At 38.3% G+C, this 21,522-nt stretch overlaps 1 protein-coding gene across 2 annotated transcripts in view; it reads left to right on the top strand.

The window, feature by feature from the left end:
• The window catches only part of GMDS (GDP-mannose 4,6-dehydratase), a 408,287-nt gene that overhangs the window by 43,193 nt on the left and 343,572 nt on the right, over positions 1 to 21,522 (top strand). For both annotated transcript variants that reach the window (XM_030235341.2, XM_050970557.1), the window contains exon 2: positions 17,661 to 17,705. In XM_030235341.2, coding sequence (XP_030091201.1) covers positions 17,661 to 17,705 — 45 coding nt within the window. The remainder of the gene's footprint in view (positions 1 to 17,660; positions 17,706 to 21,522) is intronic.

The raw sequence follows: 21,522 nt of genomic DNA, 5'->3' as shown, positions 1-21,522 counted from the left end.
TTTCTTGGAGTTTAACAGATACTATAAATTGCTCATGGTTAATAAATAATTATGCTAATTAGCTTTTTTCAAAATTAGTATTTTAAGACATAACAAGCTTTGTCTGAAGGGGAGAACAATATGGAGAAAAAAATTTGGATTGTGTGAGCAGCTCAAGTATGTGAACCTTGGTATTCTGGGGATGCCTGAAGGAAAAATAGTGAGGGATCCACTTCCTCTGGGGTGGAAGCTGAATCTCCATTATAAGATGACTTGGTGTGTTTATGTTAGCTAAATTAATACAACAGCCCAAAATCTTGTTCAATAGACTATTCTTAATAGCCAGAAGCAGGTTGGTAAATTATTCCTTCAGGAGGACTTGTTTTATATCCCAGGAGCAGCTGCTGCATCAGAGCATTATGCATGCTGCACTGGTGTGTGGCTAAGTCAAATCAATCACTAGTTTTTCAAACACTGCATAAATAAAGCAGCTCTTACCTACCAGATAAACCTTGTAGAACATATGCCTAGTAAAATCATTAAAAGTTGAGATTTAGTTGATGTCTATACTAACAATGCTAATTACTAAGGAGGCAGACTGTATTCGAAAGATGATAGGGCCGATGTTTGAAAGAACTGTAAATTTTTTTCCAGGCTGTGAAAGAGGATGCTGTACTTTGGTGATTCTAATCAGTAATCTAAATTGAATGCTAAAAGAAAGGAGAGAAATAACAAGAGCTGGCATCCCCTGATTTCCAGCTGTTGTTGCCAAGAGATGGTGTGCTTGGCAGCTTCTGTGTGTTAACCTTTAGTCTTATTTACAGTGAGATTAAATGCCAAGTTCATTATAGCTTTGACTTTGCCTTGGAAATTAAATCCCCAAATACAGAAGTCTCTAATGATGCTCTCTGAAGTCTATAGATGGAGACCTCTTTCATCCTGCTGCTGCTTTTTGCCTTTCCAAAGCCTGAAAGCTCTGTGGGATTCAAGTGGCTGCTGTTTTTGTGAGTAGGGTGCCTGTGATGAGCTGGTCAGGGAGGTACTGACCCTGATCAAACCACTCCTGCCATTGCTGCCTGTGAAAGTGAACAGAGATCTCTACTGAAGCTTCTAGCCTGGGGAACAGGGTTAGAAGTGAAATGTGGAAATGGGGAGGTTTCCAGCTTCATTGCTGTCCCCCCCTTCTGGGGAAAACGAGAAGTTGTTCAGATACTTCTGGTACCTTTGGGTTTAAAAGGAGTAGCTGGAAATGGACTTGGTATCTGCTTGATTCATTTTCTCAGTTGGGATGATTATTTTGTAATTAATGATTTCAAAGTAATACTGTGTTCTTCTGCACCATGCAGACTTGTTTTGAACCAAACATTGGGGAGTGGAAGTTGAAAATGTCAGAGCTTACTTGTGATTTACTTGTTGGTTTAAGAGGTCAGTGTTTGAAACCAGAGAACCCTGACATGCAGAATGATAAGAGCTTGCAAAGAAAAGGAAGATACTAGTGACTTAGAGCCTGTCAGCATTTGTCTGTCTTTTACAAATTACTTGTTTTCTTTAGAATTTATATTCCCGAAGTCTTAGATTCAAAGATTTTGAGACTTGAAGAAACTTCTGTAAGCATGTTCCTCTAATTAATGTCAGTGTCAGTAAGGTGTGCAGTTTTTGACTGCCCCTTTCCCTTTGTGGTTTAAATCCTACAGAATCTTGTTTGACTTTGTTTAGGGCTAGCAACAAAAGCCCCTGAAGTACTCAGTGCAATTCAGTACAATACAATAATAAGATACAATAATAACAAGAATGTCTTTTTTTTTTTTTTTTATTTTGTGCTGACATACTCCACCAACACCTCCTTTTTATGAAGTAAGGATTGCCCTCAATGCGGTATTTTAATTGAAAAGCCAATGGTATTGCATTGAGTTTTCTTAATTAAAAAAAGCAAACAAAACCTCTGCAACAAAATCCAAACCTGTTTGCTGTCAGAGACCAGTCTCAGCTGTCAGGCTGGGTTCAGGTAGGTTGACATGTCTTCTGTAGGAATTGAGAGAACAAGAGACTTCCTTTTAAATGCTGATGAGTTGTTTGCCAGGAACATCCAGAAGGAGCTGTGGGTTTCTTCTCACTGGTTTGCAACTCAAGACATCCACCCAGCTTTTAATTACTGTCAGCTACAAACTGTGGAAGTTCAGTTCTCTTTGGAATCAATAAAGTATATTTATTTCCTTGACTGATTGCCAAGTTAGTTAAGTTAGAAAAGATTTTGCACCAGGTTATAGTTCCTTTGCTTCTCTAGTTTTCCTCTTCCATACTGTAATTGAAGTAGAACCAAATCAGCATTTTCAGATCTGCTTTTTGTGCAAGTTTGATTTCTTTATAAGTATATACAAGCCAGCAGAAAAAAATATTTAGAAAAGATACAAGTGTAATCAGTCTACAGCAAAGTGACAGTGTGTGAGATCCTCCTGTAGAATCTCAGTATTTCAGTTGTGGTGGGGGAGGAGGGAGTTAGTCTGGTTTCTCCAACATCTGTTGTATTTTATATTTGCAGGTGTGAGAAGATGTCTACAAGAGTTGGGCTTAGCTGATGTCATTATTTTAAAGTTATTTTTTATTAAAGTGAGTGTTAATTTACAGCTGAACTTTGACCTGCTCATTGTTTCTCTGTAATTTCAAACAGTGACTGAAAGATTGTTATGTTGTGCCAAAACCAAAAGTGTCACATCAAGTTGTAGCCAAACACTTTCTGTTCTGGGGACACATTGGTGAAGAATGGCTGTTTCTCATGGTCTAGTGCTACCTTTCCCAGCCTGCAGGTTACCACTTGTGAAGGAAAGAAGCTTAAAAAAAATTACAAACACCAAAAAACCAAAGCAAACTAACACCCCCCAAAGAACCACAGAAATGCTCTTCAGGTGAGGTTAAGAAAGAGAAGCTGAAAGACTACTTGTAGATGAATCATCATGTTGGTGAATTATTCAATTAATCCTGAGAATAAAGATGAGAATTAACTGTAGAACAGTATGAAGGTGACTGGTTAAATTGGAATTTTGGAGAAAGTTTCCCCGCTTTCATAATGGAATAAAGTTACCTACATATGCATCTTTAAAATGATAACACCTGTTTTTAAATGCAGTGGATTATTTGGGAAGTGTTTCAGGGTGTCTGTGATCTGACATTGGTTCTTAAGTCTTTCTTCGTCTCCATGGTATGTGAGACAGTTTTTGTCAAGTCTATTCAAGTTTTGAAACAGACTAATGACTTCAGGTGTCTTGATGAAAGCTTTGCAGGAGGGTACTGGCAGTCCCTGCTGCCGACCTGTTGAACTGTGCAATGCTCTGAGATTCCATCCCTGAATCTTGGTGATGGCCACGATAACCAAGGCTGTGCACTTGGGGTGATGATATTTTACTCCTGGGTTATTTCAGAGGTTGTCCTTGGTGTCTCTATAAGTAATTTGACTTACCATGGTACTGAAGGATTCAGTGTTGTGCTAGCATCACATTATACTTTGAAATACAAAGAAAAGACTTGATTACTTTATGTGAAAGGATTTTTTTTTTGCTTGGACTAAACCTCCTGTGATTAAGTCTTAAGGCTTCCTCTAATCTGAAGGATTGCATTTCCTTAGCTAGAAGGGGAAAGACGCATATTAATTATGCTGAACTGAAATGTTTCTGAGGAAGTACTTGGTACTGTCTTTATGATAGCTATTGTTGCTGGGGAGCATTAAAAAATTACTTTTATGCAGTCTGAAGGATTGTATTTGTAGTTATTATATTGTATTATACTGTGTAGTTCATAGCTTTCATGAGGTTTGGGGATAAAAGCCTTTTTGTATGCTTTTGAAAAACAAAGCATAGTTCCCCTTCCTTTTGTGCAATGTATGTGAAGTAAAATTAAACTGAATATTGGATACCATAACCTTTATACCCCTGATGATCCACTTTGAAGTATTTCCCCACTCTTTCTGTCCACATAAACTATGACACTCTGAAGGTTGAAGAATTAGAACAATTCTAAGAATAAGACATTCCTGTTCGGTGTCTGGCATACTTGTATTTCTCTCTGTTGCTTGTCACCTTTTACTCATAACTTGCAGTCTTTCTGTGTGTGATAAGCAAGGTCCTTAACAAATTTATTTTTACTGGCATAAGAATTGTAGTTCACCATAACATATATAGCTACAGAGATATATAAATTCTAGCTGCCTTTTTTTTTTAAAGTATTCCCAATTCATGGGAAAGTTGCTCAAAAGAGAGTTAAAAAGAACTTTTTTTTTCTCAAGAAATAATGATGAAAACCCTCCGAAAATGTTGCAATATTCCTTTTTTGGCTTGACCTCCAGATAGAGAAAAGAAGCGAGGAAGATTGCTTTAGACAGAAAGCTTAATTTTTTTAGCCTAGTTATTGTGTGCCTGGTGATATCAAGAGGAAATAATTTTATAAGGGAGAAGGCCAGAAAAAGAAGTGATGAGATGCAGTAGAATGTCTTGCCAGCTGTTCCACAATGTACTTGATGATTGCTGACAGGGAAGCTGAAGGTTTCTTTCTGAGCCTTTCAGCTGCTATAGTACTGTTTGCTGAGGTCTGTCTTTGTTTCCATCTCTCTTTATAAAGTGTTACTGATACCTGTAAAAAGTCATCCATTAAAATGATGAACTGGTTGAAAATGGTTCCACAAAACAATGTCAGTGATCAGTTACCTGAATGATCCATGGTCAGTGGATCTGATAGAGACTGATGTTGCCTTAATAGCTTCTCCATTTTTCAGTCAAGCTTTCCTTATGGATTTCAGCAAACCTTTTCAATTCAGAATGTGTTGGTACAGCTACCACACAGTTCCCAGTAATCTTAACATCAACATGTTCATTCTTGTTCTATAAAACCATATTTGAATATTCCATTTATCAATATTTCTGCAGTTAAATAAACCTTTCCCCTTTTCCTTCTTCTCACAATAGGGTAAGTTTGCCTAAGAATTTCTGCTGGGACTTGTGCTTATATCTGTGTTTTAGTCAGTTTTCATGCCTGATATTTATTTTCAAAACTGTTTGGATATGTTGCTATAGTGTTTTATAAGTAGCATTATGCATAATCATTCATCTTATGCTTTGGCAAAAAAGGCTTCGAGCCAAGTTCAAGTGGATTGGGTGAGATCAAACAAAAATTATGCCAGAGGCAAAAGTCAAGGCCTCAAAGGACTGTTCTTTGCATGCTTTAAACTAGGAGGGACAGTTTAACTAAACCTCTGCCTCTTGTTATGTGGCATTTTTAGAGTTTTAGTCCTTTACAAGAGAATGACAACAGTACTTGTGGAATCTACTTTGAAATTTGCACCTTCACTGCATGGCATCAACCAGAACAATTTGTTTTATTCAGCCATGCTATGCATTATAGGGAAAGACAGACAATTTATTTCAGTGTCTTGCATTACTAGTCTAGCTAGTTGAATTGCAGGATGCATTTTTATTGGCTTTTCCTCAAGCTGTGAATAAACATAGGTCAAGTAAAGAGCTGCCTTAGAGAGAAGCTCTTAACCTTATTATTAACTTCTATGACTTTAGGAAAGCACAGATACATGGAGATAGAGAAGATTGTAAAATAGAGTGCCTAAAACATAGATGTTCTGTTTGTTTTTCCTGTGGACATCTGGGAGAGCTAGTCCCTGTATTCCTGGCCACCTTCTACAGAATGTCATTAGGCTCATGGAGCTCCAACCTGGTGAACTTCTCCCAGTTTGATGTGAAAAGTTAAATATAATTGAAGTGAGTGTTTGCAAATTACTACCTTCCCCGAAAGGAGGAAGGAAGCAGCATGATACTATACAATCATTGTGATTCTACATCAGTGAAGCATAGAACAGTTAAGCCATCGAGGGCACGGGGTGATCCAGTGGGATCACACGCTTATTTCCATGTGTCCTTAAAGGAAAACTGAATTGTCGTAGGTCTAAAAGGCACTTGAGTTCACACGTGAAATGTTTGCACTCAAATGATTCCAGATGCTGTTCAAGAGCTAGTGGTGAGCCTAGCTACTGTTTTTACCTAAAAAAAAATGCTAAGAAGACTTTTTTCCAAGACGACATAAAATACTCTTTACTTGATGAGATATGGTCATCTTCAATGTCCCATATGTATGTTAGCATGGGTGCATGGAAAGGAAAATTTTGGCATTCTAGTAATATGAAATTCATTAAAAATAGGTAAATGGGTATCTGGCACCAGCATTTTTGGGGAAATAGTTTTAAAAAGAGTTGTGGGAACACATAGCATTCATTATCTGAATGGATCAGCGCAGCAAATTTCACTACAATGACAATTTATCCTTTCCTACATGCCACCTGGAGGATAACAAGCTCAATCTTTGCTGGTTGCATCCCAGGAATTTTGGACAAATTTTTGTTACACTTCAGCAGGATGAGCACCTCTCTATTGACTCCCTCCCTGGGACCCCTGCTATTCACCTTCTGATGCAAGCTTTAGTCACTTGATGACTGAATGCCAGGTTGAGGTTGTCCTACAGAAGTACCTGAGAAAATTTGGAAGTGCTTCCTCCGAACGTGAACATTCCTTTATGTAAACCTTTGTCTTGAGTAAAACAAATATCTGGTGGGCAGGGAGGGGAAAGTGGAATGCACATGCATCTAAAACCATTGTATGTTTTAGAAATAAATTTTCTAGAATATCTAGAAAAGCTTGTTTCCCTCACAGATCATCCAGGTACACATGGAATGTTTGAATTACAATGAGTAGGTGTCCTGCTATAAGGAGCAGCTTTGCACTAGAAAGCATCCTTTGAAGCCCATTGGTTTGCCAGGTTCTTGGAGAAACAAAGCAATATTGACAAACAAGATGTGTAAACATGCAGCCACAGTTTTTCTTTGGAAGTCTGCCATGAGAGCATTGTGTGTGTGGCTGGAAGAGTGCCTGTGCCCGTGGATGGTCTGTAGACAGCAGATGGCACAGATTTCTACTGCACTGATCACAGCCCTGAGTGAATGGGACACAGTGCTTTGTGTCAGCCAGCACGACTGACCTCTGGGAGACAGGGAGAGAAGGGATGCACCTGTGATGCCTTTGGCCATGCAGGGGGGGGGGTGGGTTTGCCATTAACTCAAAGCAGTTTGTTGTAACTTCTTTGTGGGTGGCAGTAAGTCACATAGCTTCCTCCAAGGTGCCTCCTGGTGCCGTGTCATCTGGGCAGTTTTCTGTTTGTTGTGTGCATCCACTGCTGCCAACATGTTCACTGCACAAAAGCATTCAGTCATACTTTTGAGGCCTTGTTCAGGTGCATTTTCTGATGCGCCAAATAAATGCACTCAGCTGCTGAAGAGTAAGGATGCTCATTTAAAGGGTACTTTGTACTGCAGAGTTTGATCAGGGCACAAGTTGTAAAATCAGGTAACAAGAGTCATGATGCCACTTCAAGCTTTCTAAATAACAGATAACCCTTGAGGGGAAGAACGTGAGGGAAATAGATGATGCCCCTTCTCTTGGAGTGAGGCAGAGGGACAAGACAGATGGTTTGATGCAGAGTAGCTTACTTGGTGTGGGGATACAGAACTCCTTAAGCACTGCTCAAATGTATGTATGATGTAATCCAGTAGGGAAGCTTCCTTTTCTGTTGACTTGGAGCATATTGTAGTGATTCAGTGACAGGCATGTAAGAAGATTCATATGATGTCAGGTGCTATTTGTTGTCCTTCTTTGATGGAGGTGTTGCCTCAGCACAGGCAAAAGCCAGGTGGTAGATGCAAATATGAAACCTGAAGTCTGTTCCAAATAGCTGTATGGTGGTGTTGGTCTGCAATTCTTAACAGCATTAAAAGGAGGACCTGTGTATTTAATGGTAGGAAAATTAATTATGTGTATACATCTGATCATCTTCTAATAGTATATTCTTCAAAGAAATGGGCTGTTTTGGGTCCCTGTGTTTCTGGAAATGAGGCCCCCTCACACTTTGTCATGTTTACATTCCATTCTTACAGTGCTGGTATGGAAATTTTAAGTGTTTCTTAAAAAAAGATAGGGTGTTGCCATTTTTGAGTGGTAGTGACTTTGTAATAAAAAAAGTAGATACTATTTTCTTCATGTTGGCCTTTTTTGCAAAACCTGCTGTGTTTGTTCAGTTATACCCTTATGTCCCTTGGCAATTAAAGAATTTATGAATTTCAAAGAAGTAACACTGTGATCCTGTGGAGTTTGGCTTTTGGTGGGAGCAAATGTAACAGAACCGTTTACAAAGTTAGTGAGACAGGGAGGTTTCTGTAGAATTTCCTGTAGTTCCTAGGGTGCAAAGCCATTCAAATGAACTGCAAAGCAACCTTGAGATTAGAGGAAATCACTATGAATACAGAAAAAATTGATTAAAATGTGTCCTGTGTATTCCACTTCTCCACAGGGGGCAAAGACAGTTAAATTTAACTAGGTTTTTGTGCAATAGTAAATTAAAGATTCTTGTTTGTGTCAAGGTCTTTGAAAATAATCAGTTTTGATGCCTCTTGAAAGCTCCTTCATTAAATAGTTTTTCTGTATTCAGAGATCTGTGCAAAACTGTCTAATTCAGTGTAACAAGACTGATGTGGAAATATTTAAACTGTTCTTTAAAATGTGGAAATGTTTAAACTGTTTGAAGAGCTGCTTTACCTTGATCTTGCTCTGTCCTTACCTTAATTAGGAAGCTGTTTATGAAAACTACCTTGCTGAAAGAATTCTTTTGATTACTGCACTTGAAGATGATGCAAAGGATTTTTGCTAACTCAGTCTGCAGGTGATTTTTAATACTGTATGAATTGAAGGAATTGGTGTTTTGCTGGTGGTTTCGTGGTAGTTGTCTATTCCAAATCCTGCTCCTGACAGATGGGATCAGCAAATGCGATTGCTCGCTTTCCTTTTCTAATTCCCTTAGACAAGAACCTTGGCACTCAATGAAACTGGGTGGGTTTTTTCCCCCCTTTTGAAGCTGGCAAGGGAAAGCTGTGAAGTTGGGTACACAAGGCATTGTGTGGTATCTGTAAATATAAGGACGACCTTCTGCAACCTTCTCTGAAAAAACACTGCATCCTTTTGCTATCGCCCAGATAATCCTTATCCTGCTTGGCTTCTCGCCACCAGGAAGCTCAGTCCATGTGGCATCAGAGCCCTTGATTAGCCAGAGCAGCCGTGTGGAACAGAGGTATTGAGTCTAATGTCTTATTTCAGTCAATTTATATTTCAGTGTTTCGAACATGAGTGCAGCTTTTACATAGTAAAGCATCTTCACTAAGGGTTGTCTTTGCTTAGAGAGGAAGGTAAGCACTGTCTGAATAAATACTTCTGCTCATTCAAGGATGTTTTACTACAGAGTTAATGTTTATTTGCAGTTGTAGTATAGAACATGCATAGTGTATTAAAAAAAAGCCCAAAACCCAAGTAAATCCTAAACTGTAAAAACCCCAAAACCTTAGAAGCATATTTACTCTTGCTTAAAAAGTCCAACAAATATGAAAATGCTCCTTGGCATAATAAAAAGATTTTGCAAAACATGGAATTCTGGCAAGTGTTACCTTTGGAAAAAAAAAGTATTCAAATCTTTGTAGACCATGTGTCTTTGACTTCCTATTTGTTTTTCTACATTTATTTTTTGGTAGGACAATGTTTTGGAAGGCATAAGAAGAACTTGTTGTCTTAAGAGTCTTATAGTTTTAATTTTTTGCTCTTTTTTTTTCCTCCAATGAAATAAAGCATGGATTTTTGTAGGGAGGACTCAAAATGCATAACATTCCTCTTGTGAGGAAGAAGTGCAAGTGGGTACAGTAAACTCTGGGGAACAACTCCTAAGAGTTCTTCTGCTATATTTCTCCTCTGTTACTGTTTCTTCCATTTCTCCTGAACAAAAGGTGTTACAAATAGTTAAGTAAAGGCAGTAAATGAATATGTTACATTTTGGTCCAAATATTTATACTTTTCACAAAAATCTAGCTTTGACATTTCTGTAGGGTTTTTCTTGTTTGTTTTGAAATTTCAATCACATTTTTCCCTTTCTATTCTATTGCAGAACTATTAGGAAGTTTATTTCTGTGATTGCTCTTTGGGTTCTTTTGGTTCTTATTTTATCCCTTACTGGTGTAAAGAGAAATCTGAGCTGCCCAGAGCTCAGGGTGTTGATGACCACAATTAGGTGGTCTGGTCTCTTGACTGCTCTGAATCCACAACTCTCAAAAGTATTAGAGTCCATCTTTTAAAGACCTCTGCTGAAAATTGGGAAATTTGGGAATCTTGAAAAAAAAAAAAAAAGGTGGGAATTGCACAAATAAGCAGAGTTACTGAAAAAATTATTTATTCTGAAGATACCAGCACAGTAAAAACTGGGCTCAGACCATGCAGATTGGGAGAGGCAATACCAAAGTGTTATGACAAGTTGTAAGGCAAGCTGTTTCCTCCTAGAACTTGAAATGTCCAGAAACAGTGTCTTTGCTCCCATGATCTGAAGATCACATCACTGCAGGATCAGCATTTTTCTTCTACCTAAGCAAATATTGCAAGACTGAGAACTGTTGAAAATATTACAAAAAGATCTCCCTGACTGGATTTTTAAATTTCTCACTATGCAAACTTTTATGAAAATAAGATTTGGGTTACTGTGCACTGCTTCCCTCCTCCAACTTGAATATGATTTCTTGTTTAATATTTTCCTGTAAATAAACCACATTTCAGACAAAATTACTGTATCCATCTGTAAAAGTAAGTACATAAGAATTAATTAAAAAGCTTTTTCCTGGTCTACACTCATTTACTTCTCTTTTATTAGGCTTTGATCTCATGCAAACAAGATAGCAAGTGAGGTGTTTATTTTGTTTGGTCTCAAATAACTGGCCTTGCACTCTGTTAGGAAACATCTTGGGCTAAACTTCAGGTAGCAAACTCAGGAGGTGAGCAGGAGAGGATAAAGCCTGCTTGAGCCATCAGCCTGAGAGGCTGGTGCTACTGTCCTGAAAGCAGCTTTAACCTCAGCAGCTGAATTAAGCTGCTGCAGAAAGGATAAAAAGAAAGAAAGAAAAAAAAAATTGGCTCTGTCTAGGACAGAGATGAGTCCAATATTTCTGGTAGTATGTGTGTTGAGCTGTGGTCATAAGTTCAGGTGGCCTCCCCAAATTACAGTGATAGCCATGTTACTGCTGCTGTTTTTGGTTTTCCACTGTAGGATGTTAAAGGTGGCATGCCAAGATGTCATATTTTTCCTCCTGATGTCACTTCACAGAATTACTCATTTCCTTTAAAAATAAAAGACACAGAATTCCTTTTGAACCCAAAATTTCAGAACTTTATGGATTTTTACTGTGACAATTCTGAATTATGGAATTTTGATGTAAAAGTTATTTTTTGGGGGGACATAGCCTGCAGCTTAGTCCTGGATTTCCTGGTTTCTTTGCCCTCTGCAGTAGGTTTTGTGTGTTTGGGTTTCACTGGGTAGTGTTTGAGATGAGTTTGCATTTGTTGCATATTGAGGGGTTTCCCCCTGAGTCACTGTGAGTCACTTAATGGGGCTGTTGGCTTAGTCTGGGTACTCAAGGATAAAGGAGGTCCAAAAAGCTCATAGCTGCTGCTGATTGGAGCTGCACTTGCTCTTTTGGAAAAATGAAAGATCATATGATACCAGCACCTTTCTGAAAGCAGGAGGAAATAGGGATGGGAAAAACAATAATCTTGTGGCTTTTAAAACTCTTACGGGTTTCCCATTACATACACAGAAGTTTTAATTTGCATCTGGAGTGTTACCCATATGATTTACATTTCCATGTTTATAGACACAATAATCCCTAATGCTAATCCCTTTGCTTTCACTAGTGAGACAGAAAAGTATAGCTAGTTTTCTTTCAAATTCAGAGTTCCTAACTGGTTTGGTTTTTATTAGTTTACTAATAGATTAGTATGCAATACTAGACATTTGTATTTGAAGAAAAAGCCTAGGTTTTGTGGCTCATAACTTTTATAAGCTTTAGAAGGCTCTCTACTGAGACTACTCTTCTTTTTATTAATAGTTCTTTGGATAGATCTGAGAGCAAGGAGTTATTTTGAGTACCATGATGCTTGAATGTTTAGGGGCATGATTTTTTTAGGTTTTTTTCTAAAAATTTTCAAGCACCTGACTGTCATCACAGGCAAATTTGTGGTGTGCTTGGACATAACATGCTATGTGCCACAGGTTCCTGTAATCAGGAAAAAAGCTTATATACTCAGTTTGTTGGTATAATTTGTTTTTCCCAAGCTGAGATGTTGGGGGGAGATTTGTGTGATTACAAGCTCTTTGGTTATTGAAGAATATCATGCTGGTTTAGTGTAAAGATTTTATGTATATAAATACCAGCACTTATTTAGCTGACATACCTTACTGTTGTTGGCTTAAGTTAAGCCAAATGGGTTGGTAGAGAGCAAACCTGAATTACTGAAGTTTATTCTGTTCATGTCATCCTTAGAGTGGTGCAAGGCTTGCTCTTGAAATGAGGGGTCTGTGTTGAGGCTCACAGTAGAATAGCTATAAATATTGATGATGTGAGTAATGTTGTTTTAGATAAAGACAATTGGAGGGAGGGAGAAAGGAAGAGTATGTTGGTCTTTTCTGTAACTGCAGTTGCAGCTCTTAATATAACTTAATAGTTGAGCAGTGGAATAGTGTGTGAGGTCAGATGGAGCTCAGACTAGGAAATAACACAGTGAATCATTTTTCCAAAGCAACTTTGCTTTTCTTTTGCCTTTAAACAAAACTTAATTGGAAAAGAAAAGAGCAGTGTAAGTAGAATGCTTACCTTGTTGCTAACTTTTCCTCCTGCTTAATTTTATTTAGTTGCACTGCAGTTAATGAATTGCAAAAATCTTTGATTAATTGGACAGTCTTTTAAAACAAAGATAATTTTTTTTACATTTACTGCCTTCTGAGTTTTTCTTTTGACAGCAGGAACAAAAGGACACTTGTTTTTATATTCTTACTTGGCCAGAATACAAATCAAAATAGCAAAATAACTACTGCATTTAGAGGGTGGCAGTTTTAATAAATCAGTTAAATACTTCAGAGTTCATAGTTCTTCCTGTTTTCAGTTTGAGAAATTTTTTATGAATGCTTTAATGCTTTACCTCGATTATCACCTTGAAGATTTGAGACAAAGTGTAGCACTGTTCTTTTTATAGTATCTGCAAAAAATTACTGATTTCCTCTGTAAATCACTGAAAATTATTAGAAGTATGCATTTTTCAACAAAAATAACTTTTCACTTTATTGCTGTCATGGATTTTTTGTTTTTAAGGAAGACTGCTCTAGAGTGCCATGAACAAATGAATGGTTGCTGTAGACTGCTATTAAAATCAGTTGGATGTTGCTTTAGAGTGGTTGTATCTCCTGCCCCAAAGGATCTGTCACCATACTCCAGTTCAATAGGTCTCTGAAATAGCATTAGCTTCTAGCTGTGCAAAAGTTTAAAAGTTGATGAACCAACAATTTATTGTGCAAGGCCACCAGTGGCAGTGCTTCTGTAGATTTTCATGGGGAGATGGATTATTCATTCCAACAAGGCTAAGTGAAAATTGTGACTCTGTGCTGTTTCCTATGTTGTTGCAGAAAGATGTTTTTAGGAAGTAAAACCTGTGTCCTATAGATGAAATTGTTGCCTCTTTTTTCCACACACTTTCCCCCAAACAGATTAATTGAACCTGCCAAAATTTAACTTCAGCAGAGCACAACTATAGTTTGTAGCTCAAAAGGAATTGAGAACTGCGAAGAATGGCCTTGATAATTGACATTTAGCTTGAATTTCCACAAACTCACCTTTGCAGTTATTCCTAAGGGCATGGCACTAACCTCAATCACTTTTGAATTTTATAAGTATAAGCATCTTTGATCTCTTCTGGGGTATGTGGAAAACCATTACACATTTTTTTCAAAGGTATAATGAATTCTGAATACTTGATACACTGTGGGGTGTTTCTTTCGAAATGTTTATATTTCTCTCCCACAACTGAGAGCCCTTTCTCCTCAATGGTAGGGTCATAATACACTTGCTTCATTTATGTTAGGTCTTTAATTCTTTTTCCCCCCTTCTGAAAAAGCACTCTGTATACTTTTTCTGGAATCCTAGGATTCCTTTTCTATATATAGATTCTATACCTCCTCCTCCTCTCAATCTTTTTCCCTTGATCTCTTTTCCCTTGTTTCTTCATCCCTCTGGTACTTCAACTCCTCTTTGTTAGTAGAGAGGAGCTGTGGGAAAGAGGGAGTCTGCTGGATTAAGAATGCTCAGGCATTATCTAATTCTTGAATCCAAGAGCTCTGTGGATGGGTGTTGGAGCTGGCCAGATCAAAGAAAGAGGTTGAAGATGGCTTGCATGTCAGGGTGCTTCTACAGCCTTCCCTGGATGTGTCAATATAAATCCCAAATTAGTTCATGGCAAATGGAACTTGACGGTGTAAAACAGTGCAAAATAAAGAAAGGAGGTTGGATTGCTAAACAGGTTATTGAGTTACACTTGTTTTCAGTTTTCTGTATAAATTATCCTGTTATTTGCTCATGGATCAAGTCAAACTTGATACTGTTTTTATTCTAGATGATTTTGGCAAAGCACTGTCTAACTCATTTGTCTCAATTTCTTCACCATGTTAGAAGTTTTTCTTTGATAGTGTGTCAAAGCTTATTGAAGTTTTTGACATTTACTACTGTATTAAATATAAAATATTGCATCCTAAAATTGTCTCATGCTAGTTTATATGGCTGTTTTCTTTTGTCTGGGAATTTTACAGACATGTTGTAAGGCAGCTGCAGTTGGAAACCTGCTGTTGTGCTTTGGAAGCCAGCTGAAGTATCATTCTTAGTATGAGCTTTTTTAGTATTTGGCTGAAGACAGCACAGAAATTCAAGACTGAGGTGCCAGAGTGTGCTGATGAAGAACTGCTTTAACTGAGCTGGTTTATTTAGTTTATTTGTTAAACTGTTTTGATTGTTCAAGTTGATCTGACATATCTGTATGGAGCCAGGCCTCATTGTAATCCTACTTAAAGGCAGCCTGTAGGAACTTTTGTTCCAAAACTGTTTGTCCACATACAGAGACCTGCTTCTATCTTCTGATATTTTGTTGATTTGTTGTAAACTGAATATCATTAGCTGAGTACTTTACACTGCAAAACTAAGCTCTCAAATGAAATATAATAGCATCTATATTATATAGTAATTTAACACCTAGTTCCTTTAATCTGGTTCAGGGATTCCTGTATCCTGAAGACTGCAATATAAATGCAAATCAATAGCATTGATAACAGAATTTTTTTATGTAAGATATGTGTCTCCTATGGCTAAAGCTTTAAATCACTTTTCAAAGCTAGCTTATTATTATTTACTCCCTGACCTCATTAGGAGAAGACGGAAACTGTGCTGTCCTTACCAGCTGCAAACTCTTTGATGGCTGTTGTGATTGCCATTCCCACTGGCAGGCTGCTGTACTGAGAAGAAAAGGAAGGGAGCCGTGACCCCGGGGCTCTGTGCGATACGCTATCGCAGCGCAGGACAGCGCGGATCTGCGCTCGGCGCGATTAGCAGGCTCCGAGTCAGCTGCGCTGTGCCAGAGCCAGAAAGCAGGAGCTTTCACACTTGCTGCCTGTTTCCCACTCATTGTAAAGCCCTGCCCTATCACTTGATAGACCTGGAAAGGAAGCGCAGAGGAAGCAAGTGCCACTGCTGGTTCAAAATGTTCCAGGGTGACTGGAAACTTTGAGCAATGGCCTGGGTGAGAAGAACAAGACCTTATTGACAGGGTTCAATCCTAGCTAAGTCTGTTTCCCATCAACTTCCTAAGTAATCACAGCCTTTCTTTTTCCTTTCCTTTGCACTCTCTGGGTCCCCCACTTTCACCTCCTTTTTTTAATTTTTTATTTATAAATTTATGTTGTAGTGGATTGAGCAACCAAGGAGAGTTTGGAAGTTTTACCCTCTCTGCTAAATCCTGGAGGAATTGCTAATGAAAAAGATGACAAAAGCATTAAAGGTAGCTGTCATCTTCCCCCTTGCGCCCACATTTTTTCAGATTTTCCATCAAATATTCTTTGAATTTCTCCTTTCAGTAGGGCCTTGTTGTTATCATTTGATGTACATATTCTTCCAGTGAAGCCATGGCACATGTGGTTTGTTATTTTCCTGATTAACTGGTGTCATAGACTGCTATTACAGGGCTACAGCCCTGTGGAGATCTGTGCACACGGATGTACATGTAGTGCAAGGAAGATGGAAGCTGAAACTTTCTTAGTTTCAAGGCCTTTTAGACTGTGTGAGACTTTATGAAGCATTTGTGCCATGAAGTAATTCCTTTTCTAATGCTGCACTTTTAAACATAGAGCAAATGTGCCCCCTGTGCATTGTTCTGTGCCTTTTTGCACACCCAGGATTTTGCCATCAATGTAATAAGCAATTTCCCTTGGCAGTCCTGCTCCTGTAGGGCCTCCTAGTGCATCTAAAATTCCTTACTTTAGTGTGTCATTCTTCTTAGTCTCTCTGTGAGGCAAAAAAAAAAAAAAGTCATTTAATGTGATGTAAAAGGAACGTTTTTCTCTGGGGCAACATGCTTTTAAGAGATGATCAGAAAGAGATGTCTGTTTAGTTTTGCTTTTAAATGTCTCTAGCCATGATTATGACAGAGCAGATCCACATAACAGTTTAAACCTGTAAGCATCGGTGGCATCTCATTGTTTTTATGGTCTTTTTGTAGCAAGTCATTTGGGTCTGGTGGAATACATTCACATATTGAAGGAACAAGCAATTCAAGAAGTGAGTGGAAGCTGCAGACTTTAGGCATGGGTAATCATTGAATTGGTTAGCGAGAACTCTCTTGGAGGGGTAAACTTTTCTGTGATGGTGTGTACACATTTATAAAGGTGTTATGACTTACTGGTTTTGGTAATCCTGGCAATATTCATGCCAGGAGAATCCTCTTATTTTAGGAAAATGTGTGCTAGCACACGTTTTAAAGTATTTGCTTTTGAGGAGCTTAATAATTTAAGTTTGATGAGGATTTCACAGGAGGAAAAAAAAAAAAACCCAAAAACTAAAAACCCTTGAAATTAAATGACCCAAATTCTCAACCTTCAATGATACATATCTAAGATCTGAAAGTGGCTTTTATTATGTAGTTTAAATACAAGGTGTGGTAGGGATGTTTTTGAAAACCCTGTGGGTTAGGCAAGGCAGAATTATTGCTGCCTTCAGAAGCCTTGTAGAAGGAGTGCCTGGGCAAGGCAGATGCCAGTGTGACAAGGTGCTACAGAGGCATGTTGGTTTGCAAAGAATGCCAAGCTTGTACTATTTTTTTTACATGTTTTTGCTTCCCTATCTCCAAAATAGTTCAAATTCAAAGACCGTGGTTAGGATATTTTAGAAAGATAGTCCCCAGGCACTTTATAATGGAACTTGGGAAGAGATTCAAGAGATGGGAATTCTCAACCAACATTTGTAAGCAAGTCTTCTTAAAATATACTGCCTCATAGTCTAAAATTAACTATAGAGAAACTGTGGTATTTTTAGGTTGGTGTATGAATCTGAAGAAATCAAAGTATAAGGCTTGTTACCCAGTCTACTCACTACAAGTTTTTTCTTCCCTTTTTTGAGATCTTAACCAGTCCAAATCTCCCAGGCCTAGTCACTGTGTTTCTAACCTTTTCCTATATCTTGCTCTTCCCAGGATGGATCGTACTTGGCTGAGTTCCTGTTGGAAAAGGGCTATGAGGTGAGTGACTCGGTGACTGGCTGCAGGCTGATGGAGTCGTTTGGATGCTGCAGCCCCAGCCCGCTTCCTCTGCTCCTGTCCTTCTCTGTGTATGTTTTCCACTCCAGGCCTAGATAACAAATCAAAACTCCGGAGAGGAATGTGCAACATGGCCTGTAATCATGCCAGGTTATTGTACTATTTATCATCTAATGTCCACTGGTGGATTCCCTCTTCTCCTCAGGGTATAGCTGGTTTGCATGTTTCCCGCCAGCTCAGATAAGCAGTGACCTGTGTGAGCCAAAACTGTAAAGAATTAGGGGATAATTTATGATGCAGTGTACCACATAAAGGAATAAGAATCTCTTGTTTGTTCTCTTTCCCCACCTCTCTCCCCACAGTAAAGGCCCTTTTTCTGGCAGTTATATTTCAGCAATGAAAACCTTGCATTTTGCTTTCTCTGTTCAAAGGGAAAAAAACAAACCCTGAAACAAAACCCAAATAGCAAACCCCAAACAAGTTGTATTTTGGTACAGTTACTTTCTACATTTTCTCTTGGATTAATTAATTATTGCTTAGCACATGATTTTTGCTTTCTTTTTCCTTGAAATAAAGGGAGTCTGATTCCTTTTTGCTGCATAATTTTCTCTGGCAAAAATCACATTTCTTGTGGTCCAACAAAGCAACAATCACATTGTTGCTATTGTTATGGTATGATTTGAGGGGTTTGAACTGATGTGGGCATAAATGTAAGAATATTTGCCTTCTTGATCATGGGAGATGCTTCTAAAATGTATGATAATGGAAGGAGACGGGGTGGTCAAATTAATCTCCCCACAATGTAGTGTTTTTTTGGAGTTTAGTAAAAGCTAGTGCTTGTTTTAATGTTGAATTTTATTACTTTTGTTGTAATACTGCTTCATAGCTTAGTGAAAAGTCTCTTCTCAGCCAGTCTGTGTGTCCCATACTTTTGTACCGGGTTGCCTTGCTTATTCCATCCCTTCCATCTTGCCTTGCTTATTCCATCCTTTCTTTTGCTTTGTTGGTTAATTTGGTTATTGAAGTTAGGTTTTAAGTGTTGTAAATTCATTATTTTTTACTATTTCTCCATTCCACCTGGGGATGAGGGATATCATTGTGGTTGCTTTTGCTACTTTGAAGGCAAAAGCACATTCTCTCACAGTCCACAATGAAGTTGGGAAATGACAACAGCAAATGAAACATAACCCTTTCAACAATACAAAGGTTGCTATAGTTGGGTAGAGTTCTTTCCTTCTGTTCTTCAGCTCTCCATTAATTTTTTGGAGTTCTTTCCTGTGCTCCCATTTAGGAACCTCTGTTCCCACATAACTGAATGCAAGCATGCATAGGACAGCTGATTGCTTCCCTAATTGAGATGCTTCATTCAACTTCCTTTGCTTTTTAAAATTTCAATGTGTTTGAAGATCTGGCTCTTTTGAGAAAATTCCACTGATACATTCTTGACTAGATTAACCAGTCTGCACACATTTTGGCCTGTCACAGAGTTTGCATTTCACTTGCAATTCTCTGTCCCACGCAGACAAAGGTACCTTTCATCAGTTTTCTTACGGTAATATTGCTGTCATGGATTAAGCATTTGGCAGGTTTTCGTGCTCTTGTGTGTGCATACCAGAAAAAGGAGTGGGAGAAAAAGAAAAAAAATAAAGAAAACAACAAAAAAAAAAAAAAAAAAAGCAGGGTTCACATGGTTTTTTGTTATTGCTGGATGTAAGAGGCTCTCTGGATTTGTCTGTTTACTGACTTCTTTGAAGACCTGGGGCAGGTGCTTTTATAACATCTCGTTGGTCAAAAGTTTGTATCTCAGTAATGAGCTGACACAAAGCTCTTGCAAGCCTAATCTTTCATCAAGCTTTTGAACTGGCAAGATTTGACTTATTGGTCAACCATTCAGATGAACATGAATTTCAGCATGACTTAATTCAGTGATAGATAATTGAATACTCAAGAAGTCTCTCATCGGGACTTTAAGCCAAAATATTTAATTTTGCTAGAAGAATCACAGAATAATTTAGGTTGGAAATGACCTCCAAGATCATCCAGTCCAATGGTTAACCCAACACTGCCAAGTCAACCACTAAACTGTTTTCCTAAATTCTAGATCTACTTGTCTCAAATACCTACAGGGTTGGTGTCTCAACTGCTTCTCTGGGCAGCCTGTTCCAGTTCTTGACGACCCTTTCCATAAGTAATTTTTTTCCTAATATTTAATCTAAACCTCCTCCGTTGTTGAGCACCTCAGTTTGCTTCCTTCAGAATAATTAGTTACATTAAAACTGAAAAATCTGGTATTTCACTTAACAAAGTAATAGTTTGAGTACTCAAAATATTTTTAGCATCGTTTGTGCAAGTGAAGTCATTGTGAAAGTGAAGTTATTGTGAAAGTGTCTTTTCTTGAAAGTATTTCATTGTAAACTTGATGTGCCTATAAATTATTCACACAATCTATAAAGAACTGTGTTGATAGGGCTTTTAATGACATGTTTTATATAAAGTATCTTCATAAAACCATCATTTGATGGAAATTTCTTTTGGGGGGCACATTTCTCAGTGCCTCATTGATCCTGAAAGTGCAAATGTTTTATTCAGTTGTGGAAAGTTTAGTTTAAATTGTAGAACAAGGTATGTTGTGAGCAATCTGACAGGACACACAAGTGATTTTCTGCAAGGAAATTGACATAATAAATTTGACCTGTAAGTTGTAAAAATGAAGTTATTGAGCTCTTTTAAATCTTGCTGCCAAAATGTCATTCTTAAATCAGCAAACTGGTCTCAATTTGCCGTTGTGTGCACTTTCTCACTTGGTTGAATTTTGAACTTAAGATGAAATGAAAAACATTTTCATTGTCCATACCCATAGCTTGTTGTATATGTAAAACAAAAATAACCAGACTAAACCAAGCCTCTTAACACTGCCTGTTTCTGCTTCTATATTCCTGCAATTTAACATCAAGTGGGAGAGTAAAGGGATGGCCTCAACAAACCATGTCTAGGATGCATCAAAGTACAAGGGATCACTTTCAGAAATAAAAGCCAGGGAGAGGTGGAGGAAAGTCTGATGCTGAACTTTGATTTCACTAGTGCAAGCACAACTTCTGTAGCTGATAATCAAAGCTAACATGAATTTTGGCAGCAGGCATCATGGGGCAGTCTTACAGGACAGGAGGAAACAGGGTCAATGTTTGAAAAATTTCTCTAATATATTAGGCACAAAGGGTCTTTTCTGTAATGTTACTCAGAAGCAGCGTAGCTTTTTTTTCACCAGCTTATTTATCGTGGCAGGTTAAAGGAAATTCCCAACCTGGGTTTTATTCTTAGGCTTGTCTGTGTTTCTTGCAACCCACTGGAGAACAGTGACTCATGAGGTCTACAAAAGAGCACTGACTGTTCCTCCACCACCCCAGAAAGCAAATGACAGCTCATTTTTAAAATACATTTGGGCCTTGCAGCTGCTGCTCTTTCTCCTTGTGTCCCCTCTTTCTACCCTTCTCCCCTCTCTGCCTACTCTGTCCTTTCCATAGCCCAATCTCCTGCTGTTGTTTTTTCTATGCCAGTCTCTGCCGCCAGAAAGCCTTCTCTTCAACCCAGGAGCAATGGTTTTCTTGGCACTCACACCCTGCTTTTCCAACTCCAGTAATGTTGTCAAGCCTCACTCACTAGGAGATGGTGCTCTGGGGCAATTCAGTGTGTTTTCTGTACTGTGTGTGATGTTTGGCCTGCTAGTGGTGTCAACAGGGGAGAAGGGGAAACCACTCAATGGTGCTAAAGTAAATATGACAGCACCCAACCTCATCTCCCA

This window comes from Serinus canaria, chromosome 2, assembly GCF_022539315.1.
Source record: "Serinus canaria isolate serCan28SL12 chromosome 2, serCan2020, whole genome shotgun sequence".
NCBI lineage: Eukaryota > Metazoa > Chordata > Aves > Passeriformes > Fringillidae > Serinus > Serinus canaria.
Note: the sequence above shows the minus strand (reverse complement) of the source record. Positions and strands in the feature narration are given on the sequence as shown.